The 20,326-nt window shown below is 40.1% G+C and overlaps 1 protein-coding gene across 3 annotated transcripts in view; it reads right to left on the minus strand.

The window, feature by feature from the left end:
- The window catches only part of IGF2BP3 (insulin like growth factor 2 mRNA binding protein 3), a 96,502-nt gene that overhangs the window by 30,366 nt on the left and 45,810 nt on the right, over nt 1-20,326 (minus strand). For all 3 annotated transcript variants that reach the window (XM_044450737.1, XM_044450739.1, XM_044450738.1), the window contains 4 exons: nt 16,451-16,735; nt 10,499-10,633; nt 8,845-8,967; nt 5,550-5,685 (listed from right to left, as the gene is read on the minus strand). In XM_044450737.1, the coding sequence (XP_044306672.1) occupies nt 5,550-5,685; nt 8,845-8,967; nt 10,499-10,633; nt 16,451-16,735 (679 nt within the window). The remainder of the gene's footprint in view (nt 1-5,549; nt 5,686-8,844; nt 8,968-10,498; nt 10,634-16,450; nt 16,736-20,326) is intronic.

The raw sequence follows: 20,326 nt of genomic DNA on the forward strand, positions 1-20,326 counted from the left end.
CTGTGGGCTGAGTCTGGGAAGGCAAGTCCCAAGGTTGAGTCATCGCCTGCCGCAGCGTTGTAATCAGCGGCAGGACAATTGAAGGTGACTGCTCTCCCCTGACAATGTCATAGAACTTGTCAGTGCTTGGATCTGGCTGATGTTGCGCCTCGATCTCGAGCGACTGAACAAGTCTAGACATGAGCTCTCCGAATGAGATGTGGGACTCTTCCGGTGACGATGGCCCGAGATGTTATGAGAACATCAGGGGAAGTGGATTCTGCATCGAAGTCAGAGTCGGGCCCAAGGTGGTACGGTTCCGACGAGGAGGTCCCCAGTGTAGTGGGACGTTCAGGTTCCGCATGTCTAGAAGTGGATGGCATATCCTCATGGGCGGATGGTGAGGAACGCTCCCTTGGTTGAGGACGAAATCCAAAGGAGTGGTAATCTTCCCAGCCTGATGGGTAATTATAGTAGGGCTGGAATCATCCTTCTCACCTTTCATCCATGCGGGACCAAGCCCTGGGAGGGGAGTCTTGAATCTCCCCATCGGAGATAGACTCGTGATGCGGTTCCTTGGACAACTCAATAGGTTGACCCTGTTGAGGGGCAGGTTGTATTGGAGACCCCGGTGGGGTAACCTGCATCGTCGCCTGAAGCATCGGTACCGATGGCGTTGGTACCAAAGCTGCCGTCGGGACTGATGGTGCTGTCGAACCCAAATCGCTATGCCTCTTCTTATGGGGCGGTTTGGACACTTTATCTTTCTTCGCCTTTTTGTGGGCAGAAGAGTGATCCGACCCACCATGGGCCCCGGAGGGAGAATTTCCATCGTCCGATGGCTGCGACTGAGGCATGGGTGGCATGGACGAAGAGTGTTGTCCGGGCATGCCCGAGGCAGAGGCTGGGCATTGGCCTGATGCAGTCGAAGGAGCAGCCTTGCACTTGGCGGATGGAGCATGCGCTGGCCCGGTTTTGGCCGCAGGCTGATCTGACAGCATCAGCGCTTGGTCCCATAGGAGCTTTTGCAAGCGATTCTCCCTATTTATTTACGCTTGCTTAGTAAAAGCAAGGCAATGGCGGCATTTATCTGTCCTGTGCCCCTCACCGAGGCAAAGGAGGCACAAGTCATGAGGGTCCGCCAGGGACAACTTGGACCCACATTCCACACATTTGTGGAAGGCCACCCGCTACACCATCGTAGAAAAAGAAAGGAATAATGTATAGGAAAGAGCGAAAGATAATATTTTTGTTAATTTTTTTATATAGGTAAGAACGAAGAAAAAGAGAAAGGTATAACAAGGGAATAACAACTTGGAGCAATAGCAACGAAGAGTATAGGAACAATAAGAATAAAAGGAAATACTGAGTCAAGCGAGAGACAAACAGGCATGAGGCACAGTGAATGGCGGTCGCAAAAGACTGGTGAAAATGGTGGACACTCTGCTTTATATATACTGCTGAGGGGGAGGGGAGCAGAGTTTTCCCACCAAAACTGTTAGCTTTCAATCTTTCCGGCCTAGGCACTGCGCAGGCGCAGCACCCATATGTGTGATGCACAGAGGCCACGACGAAGAACTTTCTTATTTAGGGTGCCAATGTCAAAACATTAACCTAGGCTGACATTTAACTTTGCCGATAAATTAATGGCAGTATCCTGTACCAAGATCGTTAGTTGTTTCAGACTTTTGTCACTGTTCTCCTAAACACAGCTGTAGTCTGACTAAGCTATTGTGTTAGCAAATTAGTACTTGAAATATAAATGCAACATTCACTCTTACCCTACAGTACTATGACAGCATTGCAAGAGAACCTAAACAGACATTGCAAGAAACAGCGCAGCCAAGCCCACAAATTTTAATTTCAGGACAGAATTCTATGCAGGTTAGAAAGAGAGAAAGGCTTACAACCCTCAGTGTTCTATTTTTTCATTAACACCTGAGGAAAAAGTATCACCTATTCACTCTTAAACCAACCATTTAACTTGTAGGCCAATCCAAGAACTTCTTTTTATTGGGAAGTATAAAAAATAATGAAAATAATGAAATAGACTAGCTTGCTGGCTGATGAAGTAGTATACAGTTCTGACACACCATAAAACCGTTACCTATTGTATGCCATCATTAAGCAGTAAAGCAATTATTTATCTAATTCGTGCAGCAGCAGCAGCAAGAGCCCAAATACGTAAGACTACCAATCTGGGCATCCTGTGATGAGTCAGAAGGTGGACTCGCATGTGATGACAATCCAGTCTGTGAATACACTATGCAAGATGGTTTGGGCATGAAATAATTCACTGTGTGCCTAACAAACAACCGAGCTTAACATGAGTTGTCTCCTAGATTTCCTTCTTAGTCCTCCCATCCCAGGGACACTCTGTAGAATATGTCTTTTCTGCCCTCTCTATCATGACCACGAGCACATTTTCCCTCACCATAGCTTCCCTCCCACTTTTTTTTGGAGATTACTTTCTGCAATCTTTGAGTTGGCAGCTAGTAACAGCTTCTCAATGTGACCAAATAGCACACTAAAGAAGCTATCACTAGTTTGTCATCCTCAATTTTTAAAAACAAAATTAGCACAAGAAATTTGTACAATTTTAATGCATTTTAAATTATAGGTTTTTTAAAATGGACTTGTACAAGGGTGCACTTTCATGGCTCTGAAATGGCAAACTTTGCCTGAGCCATGTCCTCAGATTATGTGCTGTCAACAGGTATGTACCACCAGCATTGAACCAGAGAGGCTGCAAAAAGCTTTATTTTTCACTTTGCTTTTTTGATAATTGACAAAATGTTGGCTGTCAAGAAAGAACAAAGTTGTGAGCAATCTTACTTTTTAAAAGGGGTAGAATTCCTTCTTTTCAAAACAAAACTCTCTAGGGAATTTTTTGGACCTGACTCTTGTCAGTTTCCTTACACTTTTCCAACCTTTTAATGAGATGATGGGTCACTATTCATTCATTCATTCATTCATTCATTCATTCATTCATTCATTCATTCATTTAAACATTTCTATGCCGCCCCTTGCCGTAGCCTCCGGGCAGCTCACAACATAATAAAATACACAATAAATTAAAACAATAACAATTAAAATATATACATTGGAATAAAATAAGCCACCCTGGCCAAATAAAATTCAATGATATTAACATTTAAAATGCTGCTTAAATAAAAAGGTCTTCGCCTGGCGCCGAAAAACAAATAACGACGGCGCCAGGCGGACCTCTCTGGGGAGCGCATTCCATAACTTAGGCGCCACCGCTGTGAAAGCCCTCCTCCAAGTAACCACCCTCCTAATTTCCTTCACTGAGGGCTCCCGGAGGAGGGCCTCTCCCGCTGATCTCAGGGGGCGGCTGGGCATATACGGACGTAAGCGCTCCTTCAGGTAACCAGGACCCAAGCCGTTTAGGGCTTTATAGGTCATCACCAAAACCTTGAATTGGGCCCGGACTTCAATGGGGAGCCAGTGAAGCTGACGGAGAACTGGAGTCATGTGAACATAACGTCCAGTCCCCGTCAGCAGCCTGGCAGCTCTATTTTGAACCAGTTGAAGTATCCGGACCGTCTTCAAGAGTAACTCCACGTAGAGCGCATTACAGAAGTCAAGACGGGAAGTCACCAGTGCATGAGTCACTGTTGCGAGGCAGTCGCACTCCAGATAGGGGCGCAGCTGATGAATCAGCCGAAGCTGGAGGAAAGCGCTCCTCGCCACTGCTGTTACCTGAGCTTCGAGTGAAAGCTCCGGGTCGAGGAACACTCCCAAGCTGCGAACCTTATCCCTAGGAGGGAGTGCAACCCCGTTCAGGACAAGGTTCAATTCACCTTCTCCGAAGCCTGAACCGCCTACCAACAGGACCTCCGTCTTGTCTGGATTGACTACTAGCTATTAAGATGCCAGTTCCCTTATAAAAGGGATTTTTTAAAAAAAGTGTTTCAAGTTTGTTTTTGTTTTACATGGATGTATGTATTCATGCTTACATATTTCCCTGTCCGAACAAAGCAACATATGAGTAGCCTAGTCAAGAAACCTCTTTTAAAAGGAACTGAATTTTTGATGGTTGTCAATGTTCCATCCTCCCTTTTAAAAAGAGGTTTGCACTTTTCTGCTTTCCCTAAAGTGGAAGGGACTGCAGGTGGCGCAGTGGTTTAAACCATGGTGCTGCTGGGCTAGTTGATCGAAAGGTCGCCAGTTCGAATCTGCACAACGGGGTGGGGTCCCATTGCTCCGTCCCAGCTCCTGCCAACCTTGCAGTTCGAAAGCATGCAAATGCAAGTAGATAAAAAGGTACCACTTTGGTGGGCAGGTAACAGTGTTCCATGCACTTTGGTGTTTAGTCATGCTGGCCACATGACCATGGAGACTGTCTGCGGACAAACGCTGGCTCCCTCGGCTAGGAAACAGAGATGAGCACCGCCCCCCTAGAATCAGGCATGACTGGACTTAATGTCAAGGGGAAACCTTTACCTTTAAAGTGGAAAAGTGTGAGGAGTCTGACAAGAGTCAGCTTTTACTGTTACCACCACCAAAAAATAAAATCCTTAGAGGATTTTGTTATGAAAAACAAGATCTATTGGATTCCAGTAAGGGATATAAATTTCCAGCAGGGACAAAAGGGTGAATACAAAATGACTCATGATCACAGCAGGGGGCACTCAGACAGTGACTGTTCTATTATGCTGCTTCAGCATCAGTGGTGCTGGTGGAACTGGTAATGGCCTGGATTAGCTTGGAAACAGTTTTTCCTACTCTTGTTGAGTGCCTCACTTGCTACTTCTTGCAACCCATGATGGGATTGGTCATCTGGGTTTGAACAACCTGAGTGGCAACCCACCCCTGGCCTTACAACCTCTGCAACAAGTCATGGGTTGTTGGCATACCATGATGTCCCAAACAAGCTACCTGCAGGAAGCAGTATGGGTTCACAGGACACAAAAACATATTGTTGCTTGTCACCCATGACAGATTGTTGTGTTGTGAAAACCCAATCAAAACTTGTGGGTGCTCTAGCTGGCTGACCATGCTGAACAACAGTCAATAAAGCTGTTGTTGCTTGGCAATGTGTGATACAAAAAGTGAAGGTGACTTGTCAGTAAAAACTGCTTTGGTTAGGGTTTTGAAACAGAAAAAAAAGCTCAGGAGAGTGAAAAGGAGAAAATTTCAGAGATTTACTAAATGTTAATCACATTGTTTATAGCCTTTTTTGAAGCCATGAAGTCTGAGAACTTTAAAAAGTTACAGGATGTTGATTTCTGAATGAAATACCAAATATGATGCTTTCACAATGTAGTCAGGGATACATACAAGCCTGATTATGACTTCTAAACAGAATCATACAGGAAAGACCACTTTTCATGGACAAGTTGAGCTTTCCCTATGATTGAATAAAACAGGTTTGATGCTTGTATGTATTTAATGTTTTCACCAGAAAACAGAATTGACTGTAACTTACTTTCTAAAGATGACAATAGGGGATTTACCTTCACCTGTATACCTTCTGCCAATTATCTTATCTGGAGGAGGATCAGACAAATGAGCAACTTGAACCCTGCCATATGAAATGCACTTACATTCATAGCAGCAATATCGTTTTCATATGACTCCCTGATTTTCTTCATTATTTCTTCCTCAGCCTTGGCACATGTTTCAATACTGCCTTTAACTGTAATGGTCCTTTCTGGATTATATAGTGTCAGGTCCTGCAATCTGCAAAGCACGGTATGCACGGAATAGGTACAGGTGGTAACAGAAACAGAAATTTACACCTAGAAGACAACACATTCTGTAGGATATGCACAACCCAGACAAGCAGTAGCCACCCCTTGAACTTTCACCTGTGGGATGCCAGAGTAAAGAATTCCTGGCAGCCAACCCACCTTCAGGTTAAATATAGCTAGGTACTACCAGGGCACTTATTTAACAAGCATCTTTTTCCTTTTGAGCTTTGTCTGACCCAGAGCAACACAACAGGCCCAAATGAGGAGAGAGCAAGTCTCATGCAAGAAACTAGTGAGATGCAGCCTTACCACCCACTTCTTATACTTCTTAAACAATTGTGGTATTCTCAGAAAAAAACACAATTATGACTATTTTAGACCAAGGATACAGGAGATAGCATTCTGTAGGCAAGGAAGGAGTTACAATTTTCCAATCTCTTAAAATTTGGCCGTTCCAGGTTTCTAGTTAGTTGTTGCATTCAAAATGCAGTGCCATATTGTTTATGCATAAGAGCACGCATAATTTGATGTGACTTGTGTCCTGGTATTGTTTACTATTTAACATTTTTATTTTAAGAGAGATATATAAGGTCTTGGCAGATGCAACAGGCTTCAGAGCTCAGCTGGTCTTAGCTATAAGATTGGCAAAACCAAAATATTTGTCAAGTTATACAGATAAGATAGGATCGAAGCATACCTAATTTACAAACCTTTTTAACAGTCTTTCAACAGCAAGTCACAACAGGACAAAATTATTTTCCCTTGCAATGAAAGTAATAAAGGTCCAAAACTTATTTACTTACCATATATATCAATTAAGTAGCAATAATCCAAGAGATATTTTAAACAGAGCAGAACATTATAACTAATTCAATGGATGCTACCTGGTAAAGCTTCTATTTTATCTTTCCTATTTAACAAAAGATTAAGCTTTTGATAATCATTAGGAAAAATCTTCTCTGACAACAGGAAAAATCAATATATCTCACTCTTATCTTATTGTCTGACATAAAAAAGCAAATGCAGAACTTTAAATCTATAGTGCAAACCGTTATGACATCCTTTCAAGACACTAGTATTTCTTTCTCTACAGAAATAAAAAGGACATCCTGAAGTGAGTTACTCCTTTTTTTGGACTCTGGAGGCAAAAATGACCAGACTTTTTGTTGTCTCTGGTAGGGGAGATCCCCTGCTAGTTCAAGGCTTGCTACAGCTACCTGTAGGTGGGTGGTATTCCTGTTTAGGTGCCAAGGCAGCAAAGGAAGAGTACAATGTGTTGGGAAATGGCCAGAGAGCTTCAGCTGTTGAGTGGTATAGAAATTAAATACATAAGAAATAAGATGCCCCAAACAATAAAGAGGGAAACCAGTGAAGCCTGCGCGATAGGCTGGTCAGGGATGGAGATAGAGGGGAAGTATTCAAGCAAAATCAGTTGTAAAACTCTGAATGGAATAGATGTCTCTACAATAGTGGATGGAAAGGAGAATGGAGATCAAGCATAGGCTGAAGACAAACTGAAGGCACAGATTGGAATACTGGCTGCAAGTGGCCTAGAAGCCCCTTGAATATGGCAGCAAAATGCATCTCCATCCAACATCACATAGCTTGCATTACTGACTTTGTTGCTATGCATACTGGTTTGGGGAAGCAACTTGCTTTCTGCAATTTGAGAGGAAGAATGGGAATCCTGCCCCATTCACTGTCTGGAAAACAGGATCTCTCCTCCTCTAGTTTACTCTCATGCCTAGAGGTACACAGGATTCCTTAGCAAGGCTGATTCCTTGCTTCTGAAACACTGTTTTGCCTATCTCTCTCTTTGCTAATTATCCTGTTCATTAAACAGGAAGAAAAAAAGAAAAAAAAGCTTGAACATTCAATAACTGTAACAGAAGGCCACCAAGGGAACAGAACAAAACATCTGTTCTCCTGCTGAAAGCAGGTCATGAACTGAAAGGTTTCTCCCTTCCAACCAGACGAAATAAGGTATCTGATGGATCAGCTCTGTCCCTAGAATGTCTTGATAGTAAAGTCCTTCTCTTTGTTAACATCCTGCTCTGATAGAGAAGGTACAGTTTGGTTACAAAGTACTTTGAATTTCTCTCTCTCAAATTTACATGGGTCCAACTGGAAAAAAGGCAAGAATCATGCACACATATTTAAACAGCAAATCTATAAAGGCAGCTCTACACTTTGGCTGATGGCCAAGATTCAGTACTACAGTAGTATGAAAGGAAAAAAGTTCCTGATGTCAAGAACACTCAAGACAGGTCATTCTCCTGTTAAAACTTGCTGCATTTCAAGAGTCCTTCAGATAGCTTCATGTAATTACCAGTATTGAAATATTGTGACCAACAGGTAGAATGGAAGTCATAGGCTCAAATTTATGCTAAGTCACAAATGTGTGAGCCCTGAAATGTACCTGAGCTTTCTCTGTCTCTCTTCCCAGCAGTAACTCAAAACAGAGATGTCTCCATTACCGAGTTACTGAAAGGCATGACAGTTATTATGAAATAATATGCATATTAAACATGATGCATTAAGCTTGAACCAACAGAGTGTTCTGTTCAACCAGGAAACATTAACATCTAGAATGAATTCCAGAGGGGCAGCCATGTTACTCATCTGTAGAAAATCATCTGCATGTCCAGTGGCACTTTAAAATATAGCATAATCTTTTGAAAACTAAAGCCCTCATCATTTATACATGCACAAAGTATGCTTGTATATTTGCAGAAAAATGTATTTTGGACTCAAAAGCCCTTTAACGTGCAATGCTAACAATCAGTCTGCAGCAATCCTATTCAGAGCTAAATGCATCTCATCAACTGCAGTTGAGTAGCTTACTGGAATAAGCAATGGTATGAATGCAGATAATATTTGCTTTTAGAAAACCCTGTAGGTTATTAAATTAGTTCCCATAAGTATGTAATTTTTAAATTATTGGTTCATCATATGGTTTCCTAAAACAGGTTTTATCATAGTCTCTGTAAAAACTGGATTTGGTTGTTGATTTATGGATCTGCTATTTGAGTGTTTTTAGTACCATTGAAGACACTAGAAGAGGAAATTCTTAACATGCTCCACATGCTCTCTCTCCCTCTCGCTTAGTGCACGTGTATAGTTAGCAATGTAATAAATGAATACTTACGGAGATATTGTGATTTTAGTGTCTGTGTCCTGTTCAATTTTCTTCAAATTCCGTCCTTCTTTGCCAATAAGTCGGCCAACAAAGTTGTTATGTGCTAGTATCTTCAAGGGGATTTCTTCTGTACTGTAATCAGTCCCAAGAATTGTATAAATTCAAAGTCTCATAATTCACTAGCAGGTACAAATTAAGAAGCTAAAACATTCTTCAGGGAATCAAACTGCAAAAAAATAACTATATAATCTAGAAATTCTTAAACTGTCATGGTAAAATTTCTCTAGATTAAAAAAAAACCCTTATGAATTTTTTCAAGTATTAATAGTATTCAACATAATGATAAAGCTGTTTTATCATTCTGCCATTTTTTGACCCTAGAGCAAGATTTTGTCACTCCTCACAAACACAGATTCTTCCTAACTCTGAACAGGAAGAAATGAAAGGTGCCTACACTGTTACACTATATATCTTCCCTATCTTAAAGGGGAACTTTTCTTTTCTACCTAATGGCCACAGACTGCCTGGGCTGCAAAGAGAAAAGTAAAGAATGAGTTTGTAGGCACTCCTTTGTGTAAAGGCTGAGAACTACATTAGGTCCTTCAGCTGTGGTTACTTATCACAATATGGCTTAACGAAGGCAAAACTTTTTTACCTTGTAAGTGACAGACTAACTGGTATGAAGGGTGAAGAAAAGCTCTGTAAGACACCAAGAGAACCTTTGGGTTGTGAGGCAGCACAGAAATGGAATTAAATAAATAAAAGCAAAGCTCGCCTCCTTAATGCTTTTTCACATTTACAAAACAGATTCTTATGTTACATGGAGTGGCACGGCTTCTCCATTCCCTGAGGTTCCTGCAATGCTGCTCCAGTAACACAAGAGCATAGCAATCACAGAGGAAGAGTAATGTCCAATAACATTCCATTCCCGGATCTAATTTCGAGCATGACTGCTTAGATTCTGTGTTCCTATGTTACCAAAGGGGGATAAGGATGGAAGCACTGCACTAAGGGAAATATAAAATTTGGCCCAGAGAATACCTTCCCTTTTTCAACTTTGTCAAAGTGATTTTAAACAAACTACCTCCTCCACCCCTCAGCCAGCCACTGCCTACACATGGGTGCCTTAAAATTATACCTTGCATTACAATCTAATTCTCTCCTAAAATGATTTGCACTAGCATCAACTGCCATAACATAGTCACTATTTCAAATGTAGCTGTCTTTCAGTCACTGCTATTGCTCAACTCCAACATGCAAAACACTCACTGTTTACTATATCATTACTAGATGAAGCTGGAATTGTATGCAACATATCTGTCTGTTACAAAAGAATATGAACATTATCATCACCTTCATATGATTTGTTCCGTTTCTAAATACTAGAAATTTCCTTCAAAGTCAGTCAGTCCAGATTCTACAAGGCTCTCCCCTCACACACTTTTTGAAACTACACAGAACTGGTACCAAGAAGTAAAACAATTCTGTTTTGCAGTAGTTCATCAACTACCTCCTTCTGCCATTTTCCTTTACATACAAACACAACACAGGGATCAAGACACAACTATGAGATCATCAATATTTGTGTAAAATACTTACTACTGTTATTTATTTTAGATGTATCATTGAACATTTATTCATTCTTAAAACAGTCCTTACTCACAATTTTGTATCTTGAGCTTCTTTCTGCATTATCTCCATGATAATTTTGCAAGCAGCTGAGCACCCTTCTGGAGTAGAATGGATTGTGATTGGTTTTTCAGCAGCACCTGCATTTTCTTTACGATGAATATCAATTCTGGAAAGAAAACAAAGTAAAAAAAATGTTTGCAGTTTTCAGAAAGAAATTCCAAGGTCAGTACCACGAGCCAAGTGAACTGATATAGAATAAAGAACTGGTGGCTTGGATATGTATCCTCCAGTTGCATCAAAAGATGCTTCCAGTCCATTCAATGGAACTCCCTCTTCCGCCAAAACACATGCAGTAATGAAAACAGGATGAGCATTTACCATCAGCTGATACATGCATGCAGAAGGACATGTCTGTGCACAGATTTTCTCTGCTGGAGCAATGGCAATTCCTGACAAAGATCATTAAGATTCTATATCCAGCAAATGTCATAGGTTGTATCCAGGATCTGTATTCTGCCAGAGATTCTTTCCATGAAAGAAACAGCTCTGCTTGTAGAAGGACTCAGCCTAATTTCTGGAGACATGCTGTCTGCCCAAACCCCAGTTCATCCAAACAGCAGATTCTCTTGACTATTTTCAAGGGGCTGTAGGGATTACCACAGGAAAGCGGGAATGGATGTCTGTTTCTGCCAGTGCAGTTGACTCAATGCAAATCTAGAATTAGATTTATAAATAAATCATATTCACCCATTTATCATAAGGTTGTCTAAGATGGTACTTAGGGTTAGGGTAATGGACAGCTTGATTAAACATCATGTCCAAGTATTGTCTGCATCATGCTGCAGCTTCCTATAACCTCAAAAAAATCATTTTTCTGTTGTCAAGTGCCACTGTGGGGTAGTGATTATCACACTGTACTGGAACTCAGGAGATCTGGCTTCTAGTACCCCCTAAGCCATGAATCAGATTGGGTGACTTTGGGGTAGTCACAGACTTTTACCCTGACCTACTTCACAGGATTGTTGTGGCGAGGATTATATAAGCTTCCTTGGGTTCCTTGCAGGGAAAATATGAGATAAAAACAAAAACCAGGGAAAAAACCCAGAAACAATTCCTCATCAGTTGCTTGTTAGTTGTCTCTATGCTACCAACACTGTTCCTCTAACAAATCTACTAATTCAGCAAGTATCAGCATTCAGATCTGCAGCAATAAGCAACTGGAACACCAACATAGCTCAGTGAACAAAAAGGTGCTACAATGGGATTTAAAAAAACAGCCAACAACTCCCAAAAGCTATTACCTCAAAATGAGCATCAATATAAGCAATGAAATGTAGAACCCTCACTTGGTAACTAGAGGTAAAACATAGCTCAAGGTTACTGATTGCTCCAATAAAAGATAATACAGAGTTGAAATACAGAGTTAAGACTTCATTTGATAGTTTCCCTATGCTCAGGTTTAATGGAAAACACTGCAGACCCACATTAGGCTAGTCATAATGTCAGATCAAACTATGGTTGAAACTGCAAGCACCTGCAGATTTGCCATGTTTCTCTCCTCACAAAGTTCTACATCCCATTTTCAGCTCATATTTTAACTGTAGCTGTTTCACTATTTATTACATATGTAGCATGACTCTCCCAAAAACCTTATAAAAGTATGTTACTCAAGGTGGCTAACAATATTAAAACTGACATTTAAACAAAAACTTAATTATAACATAAAACAAGTAAATTAAAAAATATAACAATAAAAGAAAAAAGCAGCACATGACCAAAAATTCTTCAAAATCAAATCAGTTTACATGCTAAAAGCCTGGATTTGCCTGCTGCCAAAGAAAACTTAGTCTCCCTCTCAACAATAAGTTCCAAAATTACTTAGAATAGTGACTGAAAAGACCTTCTCTTGTGTTCCCATGAAACAACTCGGACAGTAGCAGAACACTGACCAAGGGCACCCAAGAAGGTCTTGGGCAGGTTTACATGGGTGAATTCTGTTTTTCAGGTGGCTTTGTCCCAAGTCAAAAATGATTCTGTAAGTCATCATCAGCACTCTGATTTGCGCCCAGGAACAAACCAGTGTAAGTAAACAGTTGTGAGTCACATGCTCCCTGTTGCCTGGCCTCAGAATCCTGAACCAGTTGAAGTTTCCGGTCACTTCTTCAAAGGCACTCCCACACAGAGACCATTCCAAACGGAACTAAAATATGTGTGACTGGATCAAAGGGGCACAACCAGGGCACTATTCACAAGTGCAAATGCACTTCTGGCCACAGCTGAAACCTGGTTATTTAGGTTCAGGGCTGAATCCTAGAATATGTCCAAATTGGAAACCTGTCTTTAAGGGCAGTGTAACTACATCCAGCATTGTTTTAGCCCCTGTTCCACCTGACTAAATAGGAATACCTTGGTCTCATCTAGACGCAGTCCCATACTGACATCAAACACTAATTCAAATTTAGAATAGCTTCCTTGGATTAAGAGATAGGGCTGGGTGTTATTGGTAATTTGTGGCTCTGGACACCAAGACTCCAAACAAACTTTCCTAGTGGATTTATGTTGATGTTGAATAGTAAGGCAGACAAGATAAAATCTGGAGGGATACCACAGGCCAACAATTATAGCTTTGAACAGAAGTCCTTCAGCACCACTTTCTAAAATTGCCCCCTTCAAATAAAATCAAATTAACTATAAAATAATGACTCCAAGACTCATCCCAGAGAGATGTCTCAGAAGGTACCATGGTTTATAGAACTGAAAGCCACTGAGAGTCCTAACAGATCTACAGGGATATACAGTGGTGCCTCGTATGTTGAATTTAATTCATTTCAGGAGGCTGTTTAATATATATATATGTATGTATGTATGTATGTATGTATGTATATATATATTAAAGGCCCATCTTAATTCACTCTAAATTAAAACAAGGATTAGAAGGCAATCTGGTTTAGAAACTAGCCATGTTTAATCATAACTAAAGTTGTACCAGTTAATACTGAACTAGTTATTTAACAGATGTAACACTGAAGCAGTATTGTACACTGAACTGGGAGTTCAGTGTAGTTCAAATGACTCTGACTTCGAATGATCCAGAGTTTGATCACTAGGTTGAGATAAAATCACTCCAAAGTTCAAACGATGCTTCTACATTCAAACTGTACGCACAGTGAAAAAATGAAGTCACTGCGTAAGCATCATCTGTTGTGCACTCAAGTTGTCTCTCAATGTGAAAAATCTCGTGTAATGCTCATGAAGTACAGTAAATGCAATTTTCATTTTTATTATACAGTACATGTTGATGTATTTTATTGTTTTCATGTTTTAATTAATAAATTTGACTTGTAATTGTGTTATTTTTACCTTAAATTATGCATATTTGCTGTTTAAGTTTAGGGTGTTGTTTAGGGTCGGGGAATGGATTTATTCACGTTCCATTGTTTCTAATGGGGAACACTGCTTCGGACTTCGAACAATTCAGAGTTCAAACAGCCTCCTGAAATGAATTAAGTCTGAAGTACAAGGCACTACCGTATATTGAAAGTCTCTGAAAATAAATCTGGTTTTACAAGTTAGTGAAATATAATTTGAACATTAAAATCTACATTCAGTCTTTTCAAATTGAATTCAGGATCATTTATTCAACAAATCATTAAATTCATGTTTTAAATAAATAATAGGGCAAAACATGTGATTTTATCACCATGGTCTGATACAGAAAGAAAGCTCATGCGACTTATTAAACCCAATGTCTGTCTTCCTTTCAATTTCCTTGCATGCCCAGTTCCACATTGTCTAAATTGGGAAACTGTGGGTAAAATCACTCTTTCAAGCCACAATAATGCAGCCAGAATCAGTCCCTGGGTCATTGGGAGCTCTTAAATACAGTTTCCCAGTTTACTGTCACTGCACACTATGGTTTAAGAAACTAAACTAAAATAGCTTTGCAGAAGCTAAACATGCAAAGAGAAAAGGAAGAACACAGGCACAGAAGTATGGTATATAATCCCTAAGTGTAGAAGGAAGTTGCTTAAGAATTATAAGCAAAATCAGCTCAGATATTTGGTATCAAGTAGATCAAGCATGGGAAACGTTTCTGTCTTGGAACTATATTGAAGACTTAAAATTGCTTGGGAACTGTATGCAGAGTATACCTTTATTCTTCCTCCAGTCCCAGTTTGGCTTTTGAAAAACATTATGTAACGAGGTTCCATACCTCACAAAGGAGAAAACCAATTAATAGAGCCTGAGGATGGACTGCAAGCATCTAGATTCAGTACACTTTCCCAAGATGTCCTAAAGAAGCCTGAAAGTTTGTTTCGCACAGCTGAATTTGTATGATAGTATTCTACAAGTACTTCTGACATGAATAATGTAAAACAAAGTTTTCTTTGACATGATGTAAACTCATCATGTATATCTGTGAATAAAACTGGCTAGAATAAGAGGTACTTTCTGATGGGCAGGAACCAGTGATTGCAAGGCAGAAACCGGTGGTTGCACCAGGACTGGCTGATCTGCAGGAAGTGGTGTCAGGGTTGCAGGAAGTGGTTCCCATGGTTCCACTATATGGTAGGTCATGGGGCCCCACTGAAAGCCTTGCAGGTTCATGAACCTCCCCCCTTAATGGTAACCATGGTAGCATGGTTCCACTGCTGGTGGGGACCTGGACCTTTCCATTGGCTGGAGGCACGTGTTGGTGCTGGAGAAAACATGCCATGTGGGGAGGTGGGAGCAGTGCCTGGCATTGAGGACTGTTGTTCCAGATGCAAGGAACAGAGGAGGTAATGACAGTGCACTGGCCGGCATGTGAGGTGGTGAATCTTGTATTTCTCCTTCAAAGAAGGAAAACACTGGTTGATTCAGCCCACACCATCGAGCCTGATGGAGATGCCAGCATGGGAGCTGGTACAGGAACCACTGGTGGAACGGGTATGCATGCCTGCCTAGGAGACACTGATGGCGCATGAGAGGTGGGAGTCACCTGAGATCTTCAGGGACGCTCTGGCAAGACTGCCGTGACCATCTGAACAGTCATAAGGGCATGGTTCCACATTTCTGTCTTCAGTCAGCCTACTCGGTTTTTCTGAGCCTGCCCGGTGAAAGGAGGCTCCTGCCAAAATAATCTTAGCTAGGAAAATCTTTCTGACAGCAGATACCACACAGGTGCAGAGGCCATATGTGTGATGCACAGAGACCACAAAGAAGAACAGGCATAATTTCAGAAAAAGGTGGACCAAATATTTATGTATTCATCCATGATTCATCCATGCACAAATGGTGTCTAAACACCACTCATTCAAAAACTGAAACCAATATTAGGTCCTCAATTCACTGTGCTACAGAAGGGTTTGGGGGGGTGGGGGTGGAATTTTCTTTCCAGTGTTATAATACCAGTCCTTTGGCTGCCAAAAGAGCACAGAAAATTGTATTTTTCCTTTTCCTTCACAGGCATCAGTTAATTTAAAAAAGAGTAAGATGTACTTGGTTTTTACACACACACACCAAGAAAGCAGGGCATATACTACAAACATGGATGACTAATATGCTGGGCCAACATGTCACTATAGTTCTCATGTTATATAGCATCAGGGATGGACAATACAAATCGTATCTCATGAAAATCACTTCCAAGAATTATTGCATTTTATAGCCTATCATTATAAGCACCAGCATGAAGTGTTTTTAATAGTTAACATATTTGCTCAAAATCTGCACTGAGTCCTTGCCCAAAGTTATCAATGTTACTGAGATGCTCCTGATTTGCACCAGTTTCCTTAATCTGACTTGTTGAACAGGATGATATAAAGTCAGAACAGTTCTCTTCTTATCTATTATTTCACAAGATCATCCCCCAGAACACATGCACCAGTATTACCACACTGCAGTTTAAGAACTACCAACCTACTTCACTAACAGAAATGCATTAACTATTAGAAGCAAAACACACATTAAAGCTGACAACAAAATTGATTTAACAGCTTACTTTGACTGAGTCTGCTTTGTGATGTTTCTGATGGTGGCTCCTTCTTTTCCAATAATGGCTCCGACAAACTGTGTGGGAACCAGCATCCGTAGTGGAACATCAGATTGTGGTTTCTGCCTTGTAGCTGCACCAGGTGAACCTTGTCTTGGGGGACCTCTCTGACCAAATCCACGCCTCCCCTGTGGATGTTGCTGAGGTGGGGGTTGTGCTGCCATTTCATCAGGAATATATGCAACTTTTAATGAGTAGTTTTCAAGCTGGAATCCATTTAGTTTTTCTATTGCTCTGTATAGGTTTGCAAAGGGAAAAGTATTGTAATGGAAACTCATAGAACAAAAATTCATTCAGTTTTTATTTAGAATATTTTTATCCTGTCCTATACAATCCAATTGTCTCAGTTACAATCCTTCAATTCGCAAAGTAATATACATTGATAGGCACACACATGGTAAGACTGTTCCTCAACCTGGTGCCCTCCACATGTGTTGGACTGCAACTCCCATCTTTTCTAGTCAACATGATGGGCATGCATTTGGAAGAAAGCAGGTGGAAGGAGGCGAGTCTAAATATTCACAAGTTCTTCAGGCATGATATGTCCTTCTTTCACCTTTTTCTCCCCACCTCCTTTTTTCTTATTCCTATTTAGACACGGTTCTTGTATGCCTGTCTAGGCAAGAGTTCTAAGCTTCCATTCTTCAATATTTTGTAAAAGACAGTAATGCTTTTGGGTCTTATTCTAAAACTGAACAAATACACAAATTTTTCAACTAACTGGTTTGAAAGGATTAGATAATGATGTATGCGGTCTTCACTATTAAATGTTCCTAAAGTCTCAGTCCTGTGAGCCTTGAAATCCACATCTAGAGAAACTAAGTCACCTGAGTCAAGCAACCTGACTGAATTACCTGAAGCTTAATTTCATAAAGAGTCCTCCCTTTGCACTACAGTTATATTGACTTTTTAACCTTAATAAACCAGCAATACATACAAACCTTTAAGTACTGGAGAATGATTTATTAAGAAACCAACTTATGTGTATAATAGAAATTGCAGTTTTTTTAAAAAATCCATTGCTTACAGTTGTTTGCCTCTGCTAAATACTTCCACATTTACACATGTGAGAAGTATGAATTACTTCCCCATTTGCTGAAAAAGTTGTTTTTACTTTCGTTGACAAATATGTTAAACAATAACCTGAAAAAACAAATTTAGGTCCAAGCAGTTTTTCAAAGTGCACACACACTTTGGATTCTATTTTGTTTAACATCCAGGCACATAATGTTATGGCAATTATTACTGTGGCATGGTAATTCTGAAGACAATATAGGAAATATTTAAAAGTACTTAAACTGTGTTATCAATCACAGGCATGTTGAAAATATATTTTCCCCCTGCTCAAAAGACTAAACCCTTGAAAAAATTAATTTTTCATATAAGTATAATTTCTCAAAAACATCTTTTGGAGAAGTAATGAAAGAATAATTGCAAATAACTGCTTTAACAGGAAACAGCTGTAAAATTCTAGCAGTGCTTATCCAAAATAATAGTATTTAACCATCTTAACAAAACTGTGAAAATCTCTTTGAAATATGCAAGCGTGGCAGAAGTTGTACAAAGGAAGAAGGGATGTACAGAACAATAAAATGATTGCTCCTAAGTATTTCAGTCAAAAATTGAACATTTGACACACTACAGCCATTTCTACATAAAACATTACTTCATATAATGCAACAAACCATAGGTTGTTTGGACACCTGACTTCTTTCCTCCTCCTGGTGAGCTCACAAATCCAGGAATGCCCCATCCATTGGTTATCCTCTGTGATTTATGAACCCAGGACCCTGGACTATTGAGGGAGTAGCCACCTAGTCATAACCCAAGAACAAACCATGGATTCTAACTCTGGGATGCTTTTCCCAACAGTCCAGAATCTTGTGGTCATACAGTATGGAAAACAACTCAGCAATACTACTAGGTTGCTTATTGTCCAGAAACAGGCAACAGCCACCACACTTGCTCCTAAACAACCCATCACTGTGTGAACTGGGCCCTCAGAGAAGCTTTTCTATATAAGCTGACAACCATCAGGCTTATCTTATGCATAATATGAAATAAGTGTGCTTATGCATAGCGTAATTCATAAAACTGGGCTTCAGGCTGATATTTCAGGGTAGACCTACACATTTCCCTGATGTAGAAAATGTACAATCTCTGCATAGGAAAAAGAACGTATTTTCAACACATGATTTAAATGCATGTTTTTCCTGATTACATAAGCAACTGATATTTTTCTTGTTGTTCACAGTGTACCCTTTTTTGACACATGTCCAGGCATACAAAGAAAGAAGAAAAAGGCCAATCATTTTAGGTTAGCTATATCGGGTTATTTTAAAATGTAGCTACATGGAGTCCTTGAAAGCAAATAGTCACAAACATCTTCAACAGCACAAGAAACTGGTGCTAATTTCAGGAAATTAAGGAAAGTTAAGTTTCCATAGCAACTGAGCTGCTCCTGAGTAGTGTGGATTATAATAGAATTTTAAACTTGGACAAATGTATGTGTGATGAAAGATCATGCATTACTGCTCTTAGAATTCTTATGTTGGAAAAAAGATGTTTGTCTGGACTTTTAATTTTCGCAGCCTAAAGGGTCAGGGTACAAGGTAACGTAGATCAAGTGAGTTAAATCTATTAAAAATTAACTTCAATTAACAAGAAACTATGCTAGTTGTAGGTTAGTGTTGTAAATAAGATCACAAAAACAATTAGCCTATAAAATCTGCACAAAGCTACAGAGGGTTGAGTAGAAGAATGAAAAGCTGCATTTCTTTCCTGGAGCCAAAGAAGAGTGCTTTCCTCCTCTAGCAGCTTGCTTGGTTCCTATACTGGGCACAGAAGGATGGAGCACTGTTCTCTCTTCTGTCAGTCCAGTCCACTCGCTTGCCTACATGCAATTTCTAGACTATGAATTGCATGTAGGCAAGTGAAAGAGCTCACAAAGGAGGGAACATAATGTTCCAAGGCCAGTGCTTAAATATAAGGCTGACGTAGGCCACAAACTAATTTGTATCATCAAAGTTACATACCATGGTCAGCAAAATTTTAGGGTTAGGATGTCTCTTATAACAGTCACATTGTTCTGTGTGTGTGTGTGTGGATCTTCTGTCACAATTCACCATATACACAGTACAAAAAGAAGTATCATACTTCAGGTACCTTAGCCAAGAAGTGAGTTAAAATCTGTTGGTAAAGTTAGGAAGTGCTTCTTATCTGTAAGCCAAAGACAATAAAGTACTATGTCATGCCAGTACTCATACCTCTACCCTCAATCTCAACATAAATTGTTTCACTTATGTACATTGCGGGATTGGCGACATACCTTGAAGTGGGCAATGTTGGATCAAACTATGAAGTATGCAAATCATTTTTAAAGCAGAGTGTAAGAAGAAATTGTTGCCTATTTGCCTGTAGTTCCTTCATGTATTTCATGGTAAGAAAAGTGGCACATGAAACAAAGGGCATGCAGGAATTCTTTGTGTTCTTGGGTACATACTGAAGCAGCATTAGACTGCTTCTGCAACATACAGAGGGGAACTGTATCTCAGTAGTGTATTACAGGTTTTGTATGCAGGTTCCCAGGTTCAGTCGCTGGTATCTCCGGTTTAGAAGGAACATGTACCAGACAGAAACATCTGCCAAAGAACCTGGATAGCTGTTGCTGGCAATGAGTCAGCGGACAACAGTGGGCTAGATTAACAAAGAGTTGGAGAGTATAAAGCAGCTTCCTGTGATCCTACAGAGAGATCAGCACTTACATTTTATTTTTACACTTACATTATATTACATTACTTACATACCCTGTGAAAGCTAGAATGA

Source organism: Varanus komodoensis, unplaced genomic scaffold (assembly GCF_004798865.1).
Source record: "Varanus komodoensis strain SLA01 unplaced genomic scaffold, ASM479886v1 scaffold68, whole genome shotgun sequence".
Lineage (NCBI taxonomy): Eukaryota > Metazoa > Chordata > Lepidosauria > Squamata > Varanidae > Varanus > Varanus komodoensis.